General features: G+C 38.9%; 1 protein-coding gene across 1 annotated transcript in view; it reads right to left on the bottom strand.

The window, feature by feature from the left end:
* Positions 1-21,858, bottom strand: part of ADGRV1 (adhesion G protein-coupled receptor V1) — a 566,629-nt gene that overhangs the window by 310,439 nt on the left and 234,332 nt on the right. Inside the window, exons 77-79 of the mRNA XM_069590116.1 lie at positions 9,997-10,239; positions 4,812-5,219; positions 38-222 (exon numbers count right to left, since the gene is read on the bottom strand). Coding sequence (XP_069446217.1) covers positions 38-222; positions 4,812-5,219; positions 9,997-10,239 — 836 coding nt within the window. The remainder of the gene's footprint in view (positions 1-37; positions 223-4,811; positions 5,220-9,996; positions 10,240-21,858) is intronic.

The raw sequence follows: 21,858 nt of genomic DNA, 5'->3' as shown, positions 1-21,858 counted from the left end.
ACATGTAAGGTAAGGTATTATATTAAAAGAAACTTACTTTTCACCAGGAGAGCCACATGTAACATCAGTCAGTAGAGAAAAGGCAAAGTTCTCCGTCACTTCAGTAAAGTGACTGAATCCTCTAGTGTCCTTGCGCTTTGGGTTAACGAGAGCACAAAGGATCTCATAGAAAAGATTTCGGCTTTCAATGCTTAATGCTTGTTGTTTTCCTTCAATAGTTATCTGAAAAAAATCCCAAGTATATGTTGTGGGGAGGGAGGTGGGAGGGGGGGTCATGTTTGGGAACGCATGTAAGAATTAAAGATTTTAAAATTTAAAAAAAAAATAAAAAAATAAAAAAAAATCAACTGCTTAAATGATACGTAAGGTATAATGTGTTCTTTATTACCAGTTACTAACATTAACAAAAATAAACATGAACCTATAAAGAATTTAAGAGAAGTTAGTGTCAAAATTATATTTGACATTTAAATGTTAAATACATTTGAACTTTAAAAAGTATAATCATTTCATAAACAGAAGGCATAGTCACAAGAATATTTTCTATATAATATCTAGATAAAGCTCCAAAGGATTGCATGGGTCACTTAATTCTAACTGCAATAATAAATATCATGAGTTAAAATTAAACTCACTGTTACATCTATCCCAATTCGTATGGCCTTATGAAAGACACATATAGCATAAAGCAGCTTCTGGTTCAAAGAAGTGCGAATTTGAGAGATAATAAAACTTACAAACATGAAACAATTTCACTTAAATATGAGACCCAATAGAACAAAGTTCTATCAGTACTTGGAAATCCTATCCTATACTTCTGAATCTGAGTACCTATGAAATACATATGGGACATATGAATGTATGCCAGATAAAGCATAGGTGATTTTATTTGAATTTCAAAGAATCAGCCAATAATTGCCTGATATAAGCATGTTCCAAATAGTGCTTGCAAATAAAAATATTTACTTTTATCTGTAATACACTTATACTAAAAAATACATTGTTCATCTGAAATTCAAAGTTAATTGGCACCACATATTTTATTGTTAAAATTTCAATCCTATATTTTCAATGCTTGTTTCATTATTGTCATATTCTAATTATTTTATGTCTAAATTGTGAAAACATGTTACATTTTATGGATATGGCAGGCCCCTTTTAATGGCTAGTTTTTCCAATTCTTGTTATTATAAGTAATGCTTAAATAATACTCATTATACAGGTATTTGTACAAATATTCCCCACACCTATTAGGCACCTATTTTTTTTAGTTTTTCCCTCCAGTTTTATTGGGATATAATTGACTATATATATTGCTGTTGTTATTGAGATGCTCAGACATGTCCAACTATGTGTGACCCCATGGACTATAGCACGCTAGGTTTCCCTGTCCTTCACTATCTCCTGGAAACTGCTCAAACTCATGTCCATTGAGTGATGCCATCCAACTATCTTGTCCCCTGTCTTTCCCTTCTCCTCCCGCCTTCAATCTTTCCCAGCATCAGGGTCTCTTCCAATGAGTTAGCTCTTTGCATCAGATGGCCAAATCACTGAGTGTTGGAGCTTCAGCTTCAGCATCAGTCCTTCTAATGAATATTCAGGGTTGATTTCCTTTAGGATTGACTAGATTGATCTCCATGCAGTCCACTCTCAAGAGTCTTCCCCAACACCCCAATTAAAAAGTATCAATTTCTCGGTGCTCAGCCTTCTTTATGGTCCAACTCTCACATTCAGACATGACTACTGGAAAAACTATAGCTTTGACTATATAATTGAGGTACCTTTTTATTTTTCTTGTGGTATATACAAAAAGAAATTTTGTTTAAACTTTATGTGGTCAAGTTTATCAATCATTTCCTTTATGACTTCTGCATTTTTATATTTAGAAGGAACTTCCCCACTTCCCCAATATAAACTTTTATATTAAAAGTGATTCATCCATGTTTTCTGCTACTACTTTCCTGGTTTCAGCTCTACAGTTAGACTCTGACCTGTCTGGGATTTATTTTGTTGTGGATTTAACATGGAGATACAGCTATTATTTTACTTTCAAATGGTTAAATTAGATGTATCAACACCATTTACAGAATAATAACTATGGCCTCTTGAGAAACCTGTATGCAAGTCAAGAAGCAATAGTTAGAACTGGACATGAAACAATAGACTGGTCCAAATAGGGAAGGGAGTATGTCAAAGCTGTATATTATCACCCTGCTTATTTAACTTTTATGCAGAGTACATCATGTGAAATGCCAGGCTGGATGAAGTACAAAGTGGAATCAAGATTGCCAGGAGAAATATCAATAACCTCAGATACGCACATGACACCACCCTTATGGCAGAAATTGAAGAACTAAAGAGCCTCTTGATGAAAGTGAAAGAGGAGAGTGAAAAAGCTGGCTTAAAACTCAACATTCAGAAAACTACGATCATGGCATCTGGTCCCACCACTTTGTGGCAAACAGATGGGGAAGCAATGGAAACAGTGACAGACTTTATATTTTGGGCTCCAAAATCACTGCAGATGGTGATCGCAGCCATGAAATTAAAAGATGCTTGCTTCTTGGAAGAAAAGCTATGACCAACCTAGACAGCATATTAAAAAGCAGAGACATCACTTTGCCAACAAAGGTCCATCTAGTCAAACCTATGGTTTTTCCAGTAGTCATGTATGGACGTGAGAGTTGGACTACAAAGAAAGCTGAGTGCCAAAGAATTGATGCTTTTGAACTATGGTGTTGGAGAAGACTCTTGAGAGTCCCTTGGACTGCAAGGAGATCCAACCAGTCCACCCTGAAGGAAATCAGTCCTGAATATTCATTGGAAGGACTGATGTTGAAGCGGAAACTCCAATACTTTGGCCCCCTAATGTGAAGAACTGACTCATTTGAAAAGACCCTGATGCTGGGAAAGATTGAAGGTGGGAGGGGAAGGGGATGACCTAGGATGAGATGGTTGGATAGCATCACTGACGTGATGGACATGTGTTTGAGTAGGCTCCGGGAGTTGGTGATGGGCAGGGAAGCCTGGCATGCTGCAGTCCATGGGGGTGCAGAGTTGGACGCGACTGAGCAACTGAACTGAACTGACACACTGACCTGAAATGTCACTTTTATCGTATATGAAATTTTCATATGCAATTGAATTTATTTCTTCACTTTCTGTTTTATTTTACTAATCTGAATATCTGTGACAGCACCAGTTCATCCTGTTTTAATCACTGTAACTTCATATTTTCATATTGAGAAGAATGAGGTTTATCATTTTTCATCTTTTTCATAAAATTTCTGATGTATGTTCTCCCAGGTGAACTCATCATTTTGATTAATTTTTAAAAATCCAAAATAGTTTACTGATATTTTGATAGTACTTATATTCCATTTATAGGTTTATTTATAGAAAACTATTGTCTCTATGTTATTGAGTCCTCCCACTGCTGAACAAGTTATAGACTTCTATTTTTTCAAGGCTTTTCTGTTAGTAGAAATTTTTAGTTTTCTTAATATAACATATATTTTAATGTATAATATTATTGAATGATGTCAGTTACTTGAATCATCAGATTTCAGTGAAAGTGAAAGTGAAGTCGCTCAGTCGTGTCCAACTCTTTGCGACCCCATGGACTGTAGCCCTCCAGGCTCCTCCATCCATGGGATTCTCCAGGCAAGAATACTGGAGTGGGCAGCCATTTCCTTCAGTACTGACATGTAAATAGCTTCAAGAAAACAATATGCCATAACACTGAACGGGGAGGGATGTGGGAGGGGGTTCAGGATGGGGAACATGTGTACACCCGTGATGGATTCATGTTGATGTATGGCAAAACCAATACAATATTGTAAAGTAAAAAAAAATAATAATAATAAATAAATGATAAATGGTTAAAAAATTCAGTAACAATAACATGATTTGAAAATAATCAGAGCAAAGGCAACTTCAGTGGAAATAAAATCACTTTCTTTTTAAGAATACAAATAATGTTCTCTACTTAATTTTATAATAGTTTAGAACACTTCAAATATATTTTATGCCTCTAATAATTGCCAAGTTACCTATTTCACATAAATTGTTTTAATATATGAGAACTTATACTGTTTACTAATGATTACTCAAAAGAAGTTAATTATGTTTTTTCCATAGGATCTTCTTTCATAATTCAGTTTCATTATTCATGACAGATTCAAATAAAAAAACAAAACCAAGATGTACTACCTGACAGCTCCAGTTGATTCTCGACCATTAATATGTAGCTTTCTTAATGTATCTTTTCTAAAATACAGTTACTGTGTATTCTTTCCCTCTTCATAGCCTAAATCAAACTGTAATTGTACTATACTATTTCATCATTAGAAAATTTAAGTAACATCACTTCCTACAGTAAGTCCTTTCCAGTGCCCAGGAGGAGCAGGGAACAAGCGAAGGGCAACAGCTTCATGGCACTTCAACTCGAGGAGCCATATAATCTGGCCCTAATCCTCATTTATGTACTTCGAAAAACTGCTCACAAGATGTCCTTGCAATTTCTAGAAGTATCAGAAAGAGCCTGGAGCTCCTGACCTACAGAGCCTCTTTTCAGACACCGGTCTATCCTTACTGCTGCAGTAGAGAACTCATCCTTCTCTGAGCTTCCAAACCAGCACCAGTCGCATCCAAGCAAAAGCACAGGGTCAGATATGGTGAATTCCACTCTGAGATTCACAAATTTGACTCTACCACATAAATTCATTACAACTGATAACGATAACCGTATGTGGCTTTGGTCTTTTAAAAAAAAAAGTATGAAACTGCTAACACTCGCAAGGGCTTCTTACCTTGTCTATTAAATACAGCACGGCGCTGAGCTGTTCATCTGTGTTCTCTGTGGCCACTTTCACGCTGACGCTGTGGAGCACCCTGTTGAGAATGTCACCGTCCAGGGGCTGTTGTAGCTGATCCGCAAGCCCCCAAAAGGCCTGGGAGTTCGTGTCAGAGACGAGAGTGATGTTCGCGGTCCCGTACACTTTATCAACTCCAGCACCCCCTCTTGGGTCAAAAAGCACGATCTGGAAGCGTTTAGGAAATGGATTCAAAGACCCTGTCTCTGGCGTGAGGATGACATCCAGGACAGTGGTTCTCTGGCCAGGCTCAAAGATCAGTGTGCCTTCAGTTCTCACAAAGTCTTTCCCAGAAATAGCTGGAGATATGAGAGTACGACCGATGGTCTCGGCGCTCCTCAACTCCTAGAAATTAGACAACATCACTTCAGTCAAACTATAAACCTCTGATCTCGTCCGGAACCAATTTTCTCTTAAAACAATCTGACGGGCCACAACACTAGTATTAAGACAGGTGTTGCTTTAAATGTATAGATTTTGAGTCCACACTAGATGTTTCCTGACTATGGGGACCTCACCAATCTTGTCCTCCTGTGTCAACGTGGCTCTGCTTCCTCAAACTACACAAATGCCAGATTTTTAATCTTTGGTAATTATGATATTACAAAGAAGTGGGGTTTTTTTCCTTTTACTGTTCAGCTCAGTCACCTTCACATACGTTTTAATCCTTACTAGTCACTTGTGTTATTTCCTTTTCTTCTTTTTCCATTTTCCTTGATCAGTCAATGTCTTTTCTACTGGTTTCTAAGAACTCATTTATGACAAAGAATGTTAATCATTTGTCATGCGATGCAAATGAAGCACGGCATTTTATTTTTTTATCTGGCTGTGCCAGGTCTTAGTTGCAGTACACAGGATCTTCCATCGTCATGGTGGCACGCAAGACCCTGAGTTGCAAAATGCACTCTCAGTCATGGCATGCAGGATCTAGTTCCCCGACCAGGGATCGAACCCAGGCCCTCGGCATTCGGAGCTCAGCCTTAGCCACTGGTCCACCAAGGAAGTCTCGAAACATTGTATTTTATTCCTGTCAATTTACTATGGTGTTTTGTCTTTCAATTGTATTAAAATATAACCATGTTGTGTTTTTTTAATTTAAAAAATAAACATGGAGTTTTATAAATTTTCTAATCTCCCAAGATAAACTAGAGAGATAAATACACATCATACAGTGATGAGGTTAAGAAAGATAGATGCCTTAGAATAGATCAAGAAAGAGAATTAGAGAAGAAATGCCATTACTGCCTCACAGAACTTCTCCAGTGGTGAGCCGACTAACAATTTGAAGATGTGTGCATCAGATCATGTACGTCCCTGATACAAAAGGTGCTAGGAAGTCACTGGAGGATTCCAGCAGGAGAGCGACACACTTTATTTCGTATTTTCGGGAGCATTCTGGCTCTTGTGGACAGTTAGGCTGCAGCAGGGGGAGAAGATGGAAGCAGGGAGAAGAGATGGGAGATTTTTACATTAGTTTCTGCAGAAAAAGGAAATAACGGTAGCTTTGGTTGTATGAGTACAGAGGGTGAGAAGAGCTCAGACTGGGAATGTATTTAGAAGGTAGAGTCAGCAGGAGTTTCTGATTAATTCAGTGTTGTATGTAAAAGAAGAGAAGAACGAGGATAATTCCAAGCTATTTGCCTGGATGAATGGCAGTAAACTAGGGGAAATGTTGCCAAGGGCGAAATAAGAGTTATCCATTATATACATGTTATATATATTAAGCTTGAGATGCTTTTTAGACAATTCAAATGAAGATGCAAAGTAAGAGCAATCAGATAAATGAGTCTGGATCGGGGTGGTGAAGACGCTAGTGATAAAAATTCAGGAGTTCTCATTTTACAGATGATATTTAAAGAAAACAGGTGGGGATGGTCTAGCCTACAGAGTGAGTATAGGTGGACCCCAATATTTATCGGTCAGAAAGACTAACACAAGCAACAGGAAGGGGTTGCCAGGGAGAAAAGAGTTAACAGTGGGAAAGTGTGGTGCACCAGATGCCCACAGGAGAAGAGCCAGCTTCCAGAGGCGGAAGTGCCCAAGGGTGGCAAAAAGTGAAAAATCAATGAACATAAAGGGTTTTCAAGGGTCTCTGCACTAGTATTCTTGCCTGGAAAATCCCATGGACAAAGGAGCCTAGTGGGCTACAGTCCACCAGGTCATAAAGAGTTGGACACGACTTAGTGACTAACACAACCACAGCCTAACCCAGTGTCTCAAAAATATTATGTAAAAATGTATGACAGTATAAAGTTATTAGAGACATTTTATATTTAAAAGAGAGAGAGTCTGCCTACCAATGCAGGGGACAAAAAAAAAGTCTCTGCAGCATAATGGTGGGAGCTGGAGGGAAAGACTCGCTGAAGGAAGCAACACAGAAGTCTACTGGCTTCAGAATGGAGAAATTAAAACTATCCATTGAGGTAACCATACAGGAGTCAAAAATGAAAGAACTAAAAAAAAAAAAAAAGAAAGAACTACATACATCAGCACAGGTGTTTCTCAAAAATATGTTGCTGAACAACAGAAAAAAGCACATTGTGAGACAATACTGGAAGAATCTCATCTCCATAATTACCAAAACAGGTAAACCTAAACAGCATATGGTTTGTGGTAAAACTATAAATAAAAGCAAGGTAGTAATTCCTCGTGAAATTCAGGATAGAGATTATCTGCAAGATGGGGAGAGGTTATCCTACCCTCTTAGGAATGCATGAGAGAAGGTGCAGGGTGGCTAGTGCTCAGCGTCTGATAGAGCTGCATTTCCTAAGTTACGTGGTGGTGATTTTATTACTGTAAACTGCACATACACATTCTGTTCACTGTTTTCTGGTAGAACTCATAGAATTTCACAATATAGACATTTAAAGGAACTAGAACAATCAAAATGTTCTCATGTTTGTAAAATAACATGTAACAAACACAAAGAAGAAGCACTATGCAATTTAAAAGCAGCAGTGAAAATCAACAAACAGCTCTTGATGGAATAACCAACGTGAGAATAAGAAGGAAAGACATATTCTTTCTTGTACACACATACACAAATGAAATATCTGAAATTAGTTTTCAAACTTGGCTTAGCTACTTATGAGTGATATCTTCATTATCTCAAGTCCTTATAGCTTTACCTTTAGATCAGAAATATGTAGATGTGTGGGAACTTATGTACGTACTGGGAATGCTGACCTACTGAAGGTTGGTATACTGTATGTATACTACAGCTATTGTTTAAACTACATTATTAAAATCTGTTTAACATAAAATCAAGATTAGTATTATTGTAACAGAATAGCAACTTGGTTCATAATTATTTTCTCATACTTACTAGCTACTTGGAAAACTGAATTATATGACTTTCTCTTCTAACAATATTCCCAGCATTCAAAGAGAGAAAATGCAAGAGCAATGAAGCAACAGGAAAATAAATAACATCAGACCAGAGAGGTAAATTTTTTCTAATTTTTAAAATTAAACCTTATGTTTTGACATAATTACAGATTCACATGCCCTTACAAGAAATAGAAAAGAGTGGTCTCCTCTACCCTTCCTTACTATCCTTCATAGATATTAATAACATCTTACATAATTATATCACAGCCAGGATATGAATGTTGATATAGTCAAGATACATTTTCATCACCACAGGGCTCCTCTATGTTGATTTTTATAGTGTTATTAAAATGCTATGAGTTACATGCTAGTGACAGCATGCGTTTTATAAGGAATCATTTGTGAATAATCTAGAAAGAACATAAATGAGTATGATAGAGATATTGGCATTCAGATTCTTCTTTTGGCATTTTCAACTCCCCTTCCAACTGAGTGTATGAACTAGTTTAAAATGGGTCTGAAATCTTTTTTTTTAATCACTTCTTCCATTCTTCTGCCCTACAAAGTAGAGAGCATATGATGATATATATTTCATGGGAGAAGAAAGAACACATATTTTTTTCTCATTTCTCTTACCATCTTAAATGCTTAAAAGGAAAAATGCTAAAATCTCCCAATGAATCAAAATACTTCTTTTCATGCTCATACCACTGCAGGGCTATTTAGAATGAAGTTTATTTCTAGAGTCTCATGTGATAGAGTTGCATCTTCTGGCTTGCCAAGCTGCAGACTCTGTTATAAAGACAACTTTTCTTCCTGGCAAGCTTCCAGGACAGCTCACTACCCACAGCTATCGTCCTCACCTCCAATCCCTGACTCACAGGATTGCTACAGCAAACTGGTGGCACATATGTTGTATCTTATGCACAGAATGTTCTGTGTATTAGAGCCCACTCAACAGTGACATAACCAAGCACACACTAAATAGCACTTGGCGTAAAACCACAACTTAGAAACCCTGAGGCCTAAAGTATCACCAGGCTTGACATCTTGAAACACAAGAAATGGTAGCACTGTCCAGAATGGGAGTTATACAAGTCCAGGGACAAACAGAGGGCTGCGGTGGGCAAGCTCCAAACTCCACGATCATGCTTCAAAGGGAGCAGACAGACAGCTTTGTTTCAATATATTAGAGCTTTGCTCCCAAAATACAGTTTAAAACATACTGCTTCCTCCCTTTCACTTGATGTCACCTAATAGAAAGGATGTTAAAAGTAGCTGTGAGACAGTCTCCTGAACCCATGGGTTTGAAGAAACACAAAGATCACAGGAAACACACAGCTAGTATTTGAAGTCCTAAAGAAGATTTTCAACTAGTTCAGGTAAAAATCAGACCAAAGACCCATACTTTTTGTTTCTGGTCTTACCCAGTTACATCCTGAAGAAATTTTAAATCTCTACAGGTTTTTTTCACTTAGGTCATGTTTTAAAATGATAGTCTTTGTCTTTTTGTTTCTTTTGGAAAAGTTGATGATACATGTACATAAGACATTTTGCATTGTATAATCAACTTTTCCAAAAGAAACAAAAAGACAATAGACTACCACTTTAAAACATGACCTAAGTGAAAAGAATGGAACTGGGCCAAAGATAAAGCTTAATGTAATAGACATAATGTGAGTTATGATGGTATCATCAGAAAATAATATATCGCATCTTCTCTGTTTCATGACACAAGCCATATTTGTTGAAGAAGAGCTTCCTGTGTGTTGGATGCCTGCTGCCTGCTTACCTGGGTGCTGAAGTTGACAGACATCACTAGTCCTGCCCCATACTCTCTGGCCACTTGCAGACTAATGAGAGTGGCCTTCTTATGAGCCACCGGCAGTCGAGAACCCACAGAGAAGTACACGAGACTTGGAGGCTTATCACGCTGTAATAATTTAATCTGTGCAAATCTGGCACTATTGTTTAGAGCTGCTCCAGCTGTTACTTCGTACAGTTCCACAAAAAAATCTATTTCACTTTGAGGTATCTGCCAATGAGAAAAAAAAAGGGGAGGGGGGGAATGATAATTACAAATAGATTTCTATTTTAAAATAATTCTGACATTAAGAAATAGCATCATTCGTACACACTATAACAGAAATAAATATATATTTAGAGATACAGTCTGTATAATTACAGAATTAAATTCTTACGTTAGATTACCATGAGTTTTTTTTTTTTTCAGTCTTTCTTCAACACCTTTACTCTCTCTGGGAGAGCATCTTACTAGAAAATCAATGTCAGGAGATAATCTATGCATATACTTCAATAAACAAAAGGATACACAAAGTATAATGCACAGAATGAAAATGTTATCCAGTAGTTAAAAAGAATGAACTATTTCAATATTTTTCAACGTGGATGGATCCAAAAACATGACAATGAGTAAAAAAAAATCACGTTTGATAATGATATGTATGCCATGCTACGACAAATGGAAAATTTTTAATTACATAAAGCTTACTACATCTTGTTACTGGATACACATTTCACTGAAGGGTAAAAAAGAAACCAAGACACCAGGACAGTAGTGATCTCAGCTGGAGGGGTGGCCCTGAGTTCAGGGCAGGGTGTGGAGCTGAAAAAAACAGGACAGGGGAGAAAGCAGCTTCAACTCTGTAAGGTTTCATTGTTAAAGTTTTACATAAATTGGCCAAGTATTGATGGGTTAATTTAGTGGTCTCAGGCATTATTCAAAATTTCCCTAAATTCAGTATCAAGAAATCTAAATTTAGTCTGTTGATTATGGTTTGGTCATGTTTTCCCTAGGTTCTGTGTCAACAGTCTCAGATAATTTATTTTCTGAAGCCTGCATTCAATTCTGTAACATACTGTTAATCACCCATTTTTACTTATTTTCTCTTACGTAATAATTAAGAAATCGTAGCATTATTTTTAGCTTCCTAGCATAACTCCAAGAAGCTAAACTGATGCATTTTCAACTGTATGTCTCACTGTCTAACTTGATATAATGCATCCTTTTTTTCTATCAGCCAGGATCTTAGTAATAGTTTGTTTTGTGATCATTTTAATGAGAATCATTATGTCATGAAACAATACAACAAATTCTTCAGTATTATTCAAAATGATTTATATAGTAGCACAGTAAATGAACCAAATCTCTTTTTATTGTCTGAAGAAACATATTTAGTTTTCATGTGATATAGATTTTCTTTATTTTGCTGATTAACTCTCAGTAAATGTTAAAATGAAGGTAAATGTTTTTCCCACTTTTGGCAAACTAAATTGGTAAATACAATAAACTGCAGCACTTGAAAAGTATGGGTAACTATATTCAACAACTATTATTCCCTAACAGCCAATGAGCTTGAGTTCACAATAATTTCATTTAACTAAGAACTTCAGAATATTACATTTCAACAAACTCTTGCCTTTTCTTCAGTATAGTATTTCTTCTCATTGTGATGATGATTAAAACATTACTTATAACTACTCTGAGTCAAAAAAATATGTTGTAATCTAAGTAGGGAACCATAGAAATTGAACAAATGTGCAGATGGGTGCCAAGACATAATTAGAAGAGACAAAAGGAATCTTTCAGTCTAACAACAGAATACTCGTTCAAAGACTATGCCTGAAGTATACCGGGAAAGCAAAACTCACAGATGGTTATCTGAACCTCTCTGGACCTAAATATGACTGGAGACCTCACAAGAACTCAAGTTCCTTTCCTAGTTAGGTCAGCAGCATTCCAAGATGATCTTTTGCCCAACTAGTATAAAATAATTTTTTTGTGGGCCCAGACCTGCTCAGAAGCAACCAAAGTAATAAATAAGCAAGATCTTACTTAAATAGTTCTTAAAGAAATATGTGCAACAAATGTTTCAACAATCTGTTTAAACAGACTTTGTGGGTTAAGAAATGCATCCTAAGTTTATAAACTATGACCTTCATACATTTTCCTAATATAGACCATATGATAGAACCATAGAACCATAAGATACTCAGCAGAGAAAGGGTGCATGAACTGGAATTCAAAAGATGAATTCCAATCTTTACTGAGTACTCAACCTGGGGAAAGTTACTTAAGTTCTTTATAACTTGAAAATAAAAAAACTGAATGACTATAGGAACGATAATTAAAGATACAGACACGACTGAGCGACTGAACTGAACTGAACTGAAGAGTAGAAAAACGTTAAGATGAGCGTCAGTAGACAGACTGGACTTAAGAAAAACCGCCATCAGTCAGTGGTGCAACTCTGCAGATGAAAGCATGCATTGTGCTCACTCTCTTACGTTGCCACTCATCTACTGCCAGTGTTTATGTGGCTACTACTCAGCTCCACTCCCATTCATTCTGAATAACAGTAATATCAAGCCACCCTATGAAGAGCCAACTCCTTGCCGAGAACCATGTGAAATACCTCTCATTCATTATGTCATTTAATATAACGGCCCTGTTATTAACTCCACCAAGTCTGAGAAGCTCAGGAAACCTTAGCAACTTGTTTGATGTCACAAACTATTTAGTGGAAGAGTCAAAATTTGAACCCCCCCCAAAAAAGGTTTGAACCCAGGTCTTCTATCATCTTATGTATGAACCTAACAGAAACAGAAGATATTAAGAAGAGGTAGCAAGAATATACAGAAGAACTATACAAAAAAAAAAGTTAATGACCAAGATAACCATGATGGTGTGATCACCCACCTAGAGCCAGACATCCTGGAATGCGAAGTCAAGTGGGCCTTAGGAAGCATTACTATGAATAAAGCTATTTGGAGGTGAAGGAATTCCAGCTGAGCTATTGCAAATCCTAAAAGATGATGCTGTGAAAGTGCTTCCCTCAGCACGCCAGCAAATTTGAAAACTCAGCAGTACACATGACTGGAAAAGGTCAGTTTTCATTCCAATTCCAAAGAAAGGCAATGCCAAGGAATGTTCAAACTATCGCACAATCACACTCAATTCACATGCTAGCACGGTAATGCTCAAAAGCCTCTCAAGCTAGGGTTCAACAGTATGTGAACTGAGAACTTCCAAATATACAAGCTGGATTTAGAAAAGACAGAGGAACCATACTAAAACTAACAATATTTGCTAGATCATGAAGACAGCAAGAAATTCCAGAAAAACATCTGCTTCACTGACTATGCTAAAGCCTTTGACTGTGCATCACAGCAAACTATGGAAAATTCTTCAAGTGATGGGAATACCAGACCACCTTATCTGCCTCCTGAAAAATCTGTATTCAGGTAAAGAAGCAACAGTTAAAACCGGACATGGAACAATGAACTGGTTCCAAATTGGGAAAAGAATACAACAAGGCTGTATATTATCACCCTGCTTCAGTTCAGTTCAGTTCAGTCACTCAGTCGTGTCCGACTCTTTGCGACCCCGTGAATTGCAGCACGCCAGGCCTCCCTGTCCATCACCATCTCCTGGAGTTCACTCAGACTCATGTCCATCGAGTCTGTGATGCCATCCAGCCATCCCATCCTCTGTCGTCCCCTTCTCCTCCTGCCCCCAATCCCTCCCAACATCAGAGTCTTTCCAATGAGTAAACTTTTCATATGAGGTGGCCAGAGTACTGGAGTTTCAGCTGTAGCATCATTCCTTCCAAAGAAATCCCAGGGTTGATCTCCTTCAGAATGGACTGGTTGGATCTCCTTGCAGTCCAAGGGACTCTTAAGAGTCTTCTCCAATACCACAGCTCAAAAGCATCAATTCTTCGGCGCTCAGCTTTCTTCACAGTCCAACTCTCACATCCATACCTGAACACTGGAAAAACCATAGCCTTGACTAGACGGACCTTTGTTGGCAAATGTCTCTGCTTTTGAATATGCTATCTAGGTTGGTCATAACTTTTCTTCCAAGGAGTAAGCGTTATTTAACTTTAATGCAGAGTACATCATGTAAAATGCCAGGGCAGATCAAGCACAAGCGGAAATCAAGATTGCCGAGAGAAATATCAATAACCTCTGGTATTCAGATGACACCACTCTCATGGCAGAAAGCAAAGAGGAACTAAAGAGCATCTTGATGGTGGTAAAAGAGTGAAAAAGCTGGCCTAAAACTCAATATTCAAAAAACTAAGATCATGGCATCTGGTTCCATCACTTCATGGCAAATAGATGGGGAAAAAAATGGAAACAGCGACAGACTTTATTTTCTTGGGCTCCAAAATCACTACAGACAGTGACTACAGTAATGGAATTAAAAGACACTTGCTCCTTGGAAGAAAAACTATGAAAAACCTAGACAGCATATTAAAAAACAGAGACATACTTTGACAACAAAGGTCCGTATAGACAAAGCTATGGTTTTTCCGGTAGTCATATATGGTAGTGAGAGTTGGACCATACAGAAGGCCGAGTGCCAAAGAATTGATGCTTTCGAACTGTGGTGTTGAAGAAGATGCTTGAGTGTCACCTGGACTGCAAGGAGATCCAACCAGTCAATCCTAAAGGAAATAATCCTGAATGTTCATTGGAAGGACTGATGCTGAAGCTGAAACTCCAATACTTTGGCCACCTGATACAAAGAACTGACTCATTGGAAAAGACCCTGATGCTTGGAAAGACTGAAGGCAGGAAGAGAAGGGGAAGACAAAGGAAGAGATGGTTGTATGGCATCACCAACTAAATGGACATGAGTTTGAGCAAATTCCAGGATATGGAGAAGCTTGGCATGCTGCAGTCCATGGGGTCACAAAGAGTCAGGCACAACTGAGCAAGTGAACAACAACAAAACTGAAGATGTGGGTGACATACTGGAGGAAGTGATATTTTTATTAGTCCTTAAGAACGTCAAGGCTGTATATTGTCACCCTGTTTATTTAACTTATATGCAAAGTACATCATGAGAAACGCTGGGCTGGAAGAAGCACAAGCTGGAATCAAGATTGCCAGGAGAAATATCAATAACCTCAGATATGCAGATGACACCACCCTTATGGCAGAAAGTGAAGAGGAACTAAAAAGCCTCTTGATGAAAGTGAAAGAGGAAAATGAAAAAGTTGGCTTAAAGCTCAACATTCAGAAAACGAAGATCATGGCATCTGGTCCCATCACTTCATGGCAAACAGATGGGGAAACAGTGGAAACAGTGTCAGACTTTATTTTGGGGGGCTCCAAAATCACTGCAGATGATGACTGCAGCCATGAAATAAAAAGACACTTACTCTTTGGAATGAAAGTTATGACCAACCTAGATAGCATATTCAAAAGCAGAGACATTACTTTGCCAACAAAGGTCCGTCTAGTCAAGGCTATGGTTTTTCCAGTGGTCATGTATGGATGTGAGAGTCGGACTGTGAAGAAAGCTGAGCGCCGAAGAATTGATGCTTTTGAACTGTGGTGTTGGAGAAGACTCTTGAGAGTCCCTTGGACTGCAAGGAGATCCAACCAGTCCATTCTGAAGGAGATCAACCCTGGGATTTCTTTGGAAGGAATCATGCTAAAGCTGAAACTCCAGTACTTTGGCCACCTCATGCAAAGAATTGACTCATTTGAAAAGACCCTGATGCTGGGAGGGATTGGGGGCAGGAGGAGAAAGGGATGACAGAGGATGAGATGGCTGGGTGGCATCACTGACTCGATAGACGTGAGTCTAAGTGAACTCCGGGAGTTGGTGATGGACAGGGAGGCCTGGTGTGCTGCAATTCATGGGGTCACAACGAGTTGGACATGACTGAGCGACTGAATTGAACTGAACTGAACTGAAGGGAGAGTTAGGAAATGTTGAGTTGTGGGGGTTGAGGAAGGCATAAGACTATTTGGACAAATGCAAAGAGGAGGACTTAAACTTATCAAGTAGAATAACATGACCAAAAGTTTTGAATATTGAAATTTCAGTTCCTTTTCTTTAGTGTAATAGAAACCATAGCAACTGATCAAACCTCCACTCAACAAAAGCAAAATATAATATTTGTATAAATTAGGAGTTTGGGATTAGCACATACGCACTACTATACAGAAAACAGGTATACAGGACCTACTGTATGGCACAGAGAATTATACTTGTTACCTTGTAATACGTACAATGGAAAAGAATATGAAGACAACTGTATACACACACACACACACACACACACACACACACGTATGTTATTGTTTAGTTGTTTATTCATGTCCAACACTTTGTGACCCCATCTGGTGGCTCTGTCTGTGGAATTCTCCAGGCAGGAATACTGGAGTGGGTTGCCATTCTCTTCTCTTGGGCAGCTTCCTGACCCAGGGATAGAACCCAGGTCTCTAGCAATGAATGTGGATTCTTTACCACCTGAGCCATCAAGGAAGCCCTCATGTACATATAAGCTAACACATCACTGTACATTAACTATACTTCAATTTCAAAATTTTTAAAAATGAAATTCTTGGAAAAAAATCAGTGGGAACTCAATATTTTAAACTTGTTTTCTAGCTCCATCACTACCAAGACGGTTCATAGCCATAGCTGTGTCAACCATCAACTCTTATGCCTATCTCCAGAACAAAGACTCAGATCTCTGAAATGCTGATGAAAGAAATCAAATCCTTGGATGTCTTAGGGCAGGAAAATTCAAGAAGGCTCTAAAACATAGGTTATTGCTATAAAGCAAATAAGTATCCAGAGATGTTAAAGCAATACGAAGAGACACAAGAGTAGCTTAGTAGATCTTTCAGTGTCTATGATATGACTACTGAAGAAGAAGTGGGCATCAGAGGATGAGATGGCTGGAAGGCATCACCAATGCAATGAACATGGACTTGGGCAAACTCCAGAAGATGGTGAGGGACAGGGAGGCCTGGTGTGCTGCAGTCCATGGGGTCGCAAAGAGTCAGACATGACTGGGCGACTGAACAATAAGAAAAACAAAAATGAAAGTATTTAGTAAGCAATTAAAATTAGATGAATTTGAATCTATAACATAATGGTACTTAAAGGAGAAATTTATGGTGATGTATTTTTTTAAATGGTTAAAATGAAAAATATGAGTGTTCAGTTCAGTTCAGTCACTCAGTCGTGTCCGACTCTTTGTAACCCCATGAATCGCAGCACACCAGGCCTCCCTGTCCATCACCAACTCCCGGAGTGCACTCAGACTCACATCCATCGAGTCAGTGATGCCATCCAGCCATCTCATCCTCTGTCGTCCCCTTCTCCTCCTGCCCCCAATCCCTCCCAGCATCAAAGTCTTTTCCAATGAGTCAACTCTTCGCATGAGGTGGCCAAAGTACTGGAGTTTCAGCTTCAGCATCATTCCTTCCAAAGAAATCCCAGGGTTGATCTCCTTCAGAATGGACTGGTTGGATCTCCTTGCAGTCCAAGGGACTCTTAAGAGTCTTCTCCAATACCACAGCTCAAAAGCATCAATTCTTCGGCGCTCAGCTTTCTTCACAGTCCAACTCTCACATCCATACCTGAACACTGGAAAAACCATAGCCTTGACTAGACGGACCTTTGTTGGCAAATGTCTCTGCTTTTGAATATGCTATCTAGGTTGGTCATAACTTTTCTTCCAAGGAGTAAGCATTATTTAACTTTAATGCAGAGTACATCATGTAAAATGCCAGGGCAGATCAAGCACAAGCGGAAATCAAGATTGCCGAGAGAAATATCAATAACCTCTGGTATTCAGATGACACCACTCTCATGGCAGAAAGCAAAGAGGAACTAAAGAGCATCTTGATGGTGGTAAAAGAGTGAAAAAGCTGGCCTAAAACTCAATATTCAAAAAACTAAGATCATGGCATCTGGTTCCATCACTTCATGGCAAATAGATGGGGAAAAAAATGGAAACAGCGACAGACTTTATTTTCTTGGGCTCCAAAATCACTACAGACAGTGACTACAGTAATGGAATTAAAAGACACTTGCTCCTTGGAAGAAAAACTATGAAAAACCTAGACAGCATATTAAAAAACAGAGACATACTTTGACAACAAAGGTCCGTATAGACAAAGCTATGGTTTTTCCGGTAGTCATATATGGTAGTGAGAGTTGGACCATACAGAAGGCCGAGTGCCAAAGAATTGATGCTTTCGAACTGTGGTGTTGAAGAAGATGCTTGAGTGTCACCTGGACTGCAAGGAGATCCAACCAGTCAATCCTAAAGGAAATAATCCTGAATGTTCATTGGAAGGACTGATGCTGAAGCTGAAACTCCAATACTTTGGCCACCTGATACAAAGAACTGACTCATTGGAAAAGACCCTGATGCTTGGAAAGACTGAAGGCAGGAAGAGAAGGGGAAGACAAAGGAAGAGATGGTTGTATGGCATCACCAACTAAATGGACATGAGTTTGAGCAAATTCCAGGATATGGAGAAGCTTGGCATGCTGCAGTCCATGGGGTCACAAAGAGTCAGGCACAACTGAGCAAGTGAACAACAACAAAACTGAAGATGTGGGTGACATACTGGAGGAAGTGATATTTTTATTAGTCCTTAAGAACGTCAAGGCTGTATATTGTCACCCTGTTTATTTAACTTATATGCAAAGTACATCATGAGAAACGCTGGGCTGGAAGAAGCACAAGCTGGAATCAAGATTGCCAGGAGAAATATCAATAACCTCAGATATGCAGATGACACCACCCTTATGGCAGAAAGTGAAGAGGAACTAAAAAGCCTCTTGATGAAAGTGAAAGAGGAAAATGAAAAAGTTGGCTTAAAGCTCAACATTCAGAAAACGAAGATCATGGCATCTGGTCCCATCACTTCATGGCAAACAGATGGGGAAACAGTGGAAACAGTGTCAGACTTTATTTTGGGGGGCTCCAAAATCACTGCAGATGATGACTGCAGCCATGAAATAAAAAGACACTTACTCTTTGGAATGAAAGTTATGACCAACCTAGATAGCATATTCAAAAGCAGAGACATTACTTTGCCAACAAAGGTCCGTCTAGTCAAGGCTATGGTTTTTCCAGTGGTCATGTATGGATGTGAGAGTCGGACTGTGAAGAAAGCTGAGCGCCGAAGAATTGATGCTTTTGAACTGTGGTGTTGGAGAAGACTCTTGAGAGTCCCTTGGACTGCAAGGAGATCCAACCAGTCCATTCTGAAGGAGATCAACCCTGGGATTTCTTTGGAAGGAATCATGCTAAAGCTGAAACTCCAGTACTTTGGCCACCTCATGCAAAGAATTGACTCATTTGAAAAGACCCTGATGCTGGGAGGGATTGGGGGCAGGAGGAGAAAGGGATGACAGAGGATGAGATGGCTGGGTGGCATCACTGACTCGATAGACGTGAGTCTAAGTGAACTCCGGGAGTTGGTGATGGACAGGGAGGCCTGGTGTGCTGCAATTCATGGGGTCACAACGAGTTGGACATGACTGAGCGACTGAATTGAACTGAACTGAACTGAAGGGAGAGTTAGGAAATGTTGAGTTGTGGGGGTTGAGGAAGGCATAAGACTATTTGGACAAATGCAAAGAGGAGGACTTAAACTTATCAAGTAGAATAACATGACCAAAAGTTTTGAATATTGAAATTTCAGTTCCTTTTCTTTAGTGTAATAGAAACCATAGCAACTGATCAAACCTCCACTCAACAAAAGCAAAATATAATATTTGTATAAATTAGGAGTTTGGGATTAGCACATACGCACTACTATACAGAAAACAGGTATACAGGACCTACTGTATGGCACAGAGAATTATACTTGTTACCTTGTAATACGTACAATGGAAAAGAATATGAAGACAACTGTATACACACACACACACACACACACACACACACACACGTATGTTATTGTTTAGTTGTTTATTCATGTCCAACACTTTGTGACCCCATCTGGTGGCTCTGTCTGTGGAATTCTCCAGGCAGGAATACTGGAGTGGGTTGCCATTCTCTTCTCTTGGGCAGCTTCCTGACCCAGGGATAGAACCCAGGTCTCTAGCAATGAATGTGGATTCTTTACCACCTGAGCCATCAAGGAAGCCCTCATGTACATATAAGCTAACACATCACTGTACATTAACTATACTTCAATTTCAAAATTTTTAAAAATGAAATTCTTGGAAAAAAATCAGTGGGAACTCAATATTTTAAACTTGTTTTCTAGCTCCATCACTACCAAGACGGTTCATAGCCATAGCTGTGTCAACCATCAACTCTTATGCCTATCTCCAGAACAAAGACTCAGATCTCTGAAATGCTGATGAAAGAAATCAAATCCTTGGATGTCTTAGGGCAGGAAAATTCAAGAAGGCTCTAAAACATAGGTTATTGCTATAAAGCAAATAAGTATCCAGAGATGTTAAAGCAATACGAAGAGACACAAGAGTAGCTTAGTAGATCTTTCAGTGTCTATGATATGACTACTGAAGAAGAAGTGGGCATCAGAGGATGAGATGGCTGGAAGGCATCACCAATGCAATGAACATGGACTTGGGCAAACTCCAGAAGATGGTGAGGGACAGGGAGGCCTGGTGTGCTGCAGTCCATGGGGTCGCAAAGAGTCAGACATGACTGGGCGACTGAACAATAAGAAAAACAAAAATGAAAGTATTTAGTAAGCAATTAAAATTAGATGAATTTGAATCTATAACATAATGGTACTTAAAGGAGAAATTTATGGTGATGTATTTTTTTAAATGGTTAAAATGAAAAATATGAGTGTTCAGTTCAGTTCAGTCACTCAGTCGTGTCCGACTCTTTGTAACCCCATGAATCGCAGCACACCAGGCCTCCCTGTCCATCACCAACTCCCGGAGTGCACTCAGACTCACATCCATCGAGTCAGTGATGCCATCCAGCCATCTCATCCTCTGTCGTCCCCTTCTCCTCCTGCCCCCAATCCCTCCCAGCATCAAAGTCTTTTCCAATGAGTCAACTCTTCGCATGAGGTGGCCAAAGTACTGGAGTTTCAGCTTCAGCATCATTCCTTCCAAAGAAATCCCAGGGTTGATCTCCTTCAGAATGGACTGGTTGGATCTCCTTGCAGTCCAAGGGACTCTTAAGAGTCTTCTCCAATACCACAGCTCAAAAGCATCAATTCTTCGGCGCTCAGCTTTCTTCACAGTCCAACTCTCACATCCATACCTGAACACTGGAAAAACCATAGCCTTGACTAGACGGACCTTTGTTGGCAAATGTCTCTGCTTTTGAATATGCTATCTAGGTTGGTCATAACTTTTCTTCCAAGGAGTAAGCGTTATTTAACTTTAATGCAGAGTACATCATGTAAAATGCCAGGGCAGATCAAGCACAAGCGGAAATCAAGATTGCCGAGAGAAATATCAATAACCTCTGGTATTCAGATGACACCACTCTCATGGCAGAAAGCAAAGAGGAACTAAAGAGCATCTTGATGGTGGTAAAAGAGTGAAAAAGCTGGCCTAAAACTCAATATTCAAAAAACTAAGATCATGGCATCTGGTTCCATCACTTCATGGCAAATAGATGGGGAAAAAAATGGAAACAGCGACAGACTTTATTTTCTTGGGCTCCAAAATCACTACAGACAGTGACTACAGTAATGGAATTAAAAGACACTTGCTCCTTGGAAGAAAAACTATGAAAAACCTAGACAGCATATTAAAAAACAGAGACATACTTTGACAACAAAGGTCCGTATAGACAAAGCTATGGTTTTTCCGGTAGTCATATATGGTAGTGAGAGTTGGACCATACAGAAGGCCGAGTGCCAA

This window comes from Ovis canadensis, chromosome 5, assembly GCF_042477335.2.
Source record: "Ovis canadensis isolate MfBH-ARS-UI-01 breed Bighorn chromosome 5, ARS-UI_OviCan_v2, whole genome shotgun sequence".
NCBI classification, from domain to species: domain Eukaryota; kingdom Metazoa; phylum Chordata; class Mammalia; order Artiodactyla; family Bovidae; genus Ovis; species Ovis canadensis.
The sequence above is the reverse complement of the archived record's forward strand: the minus strand, read 5'-3'. Positions and strand labels throughout refer to the sequence as shown.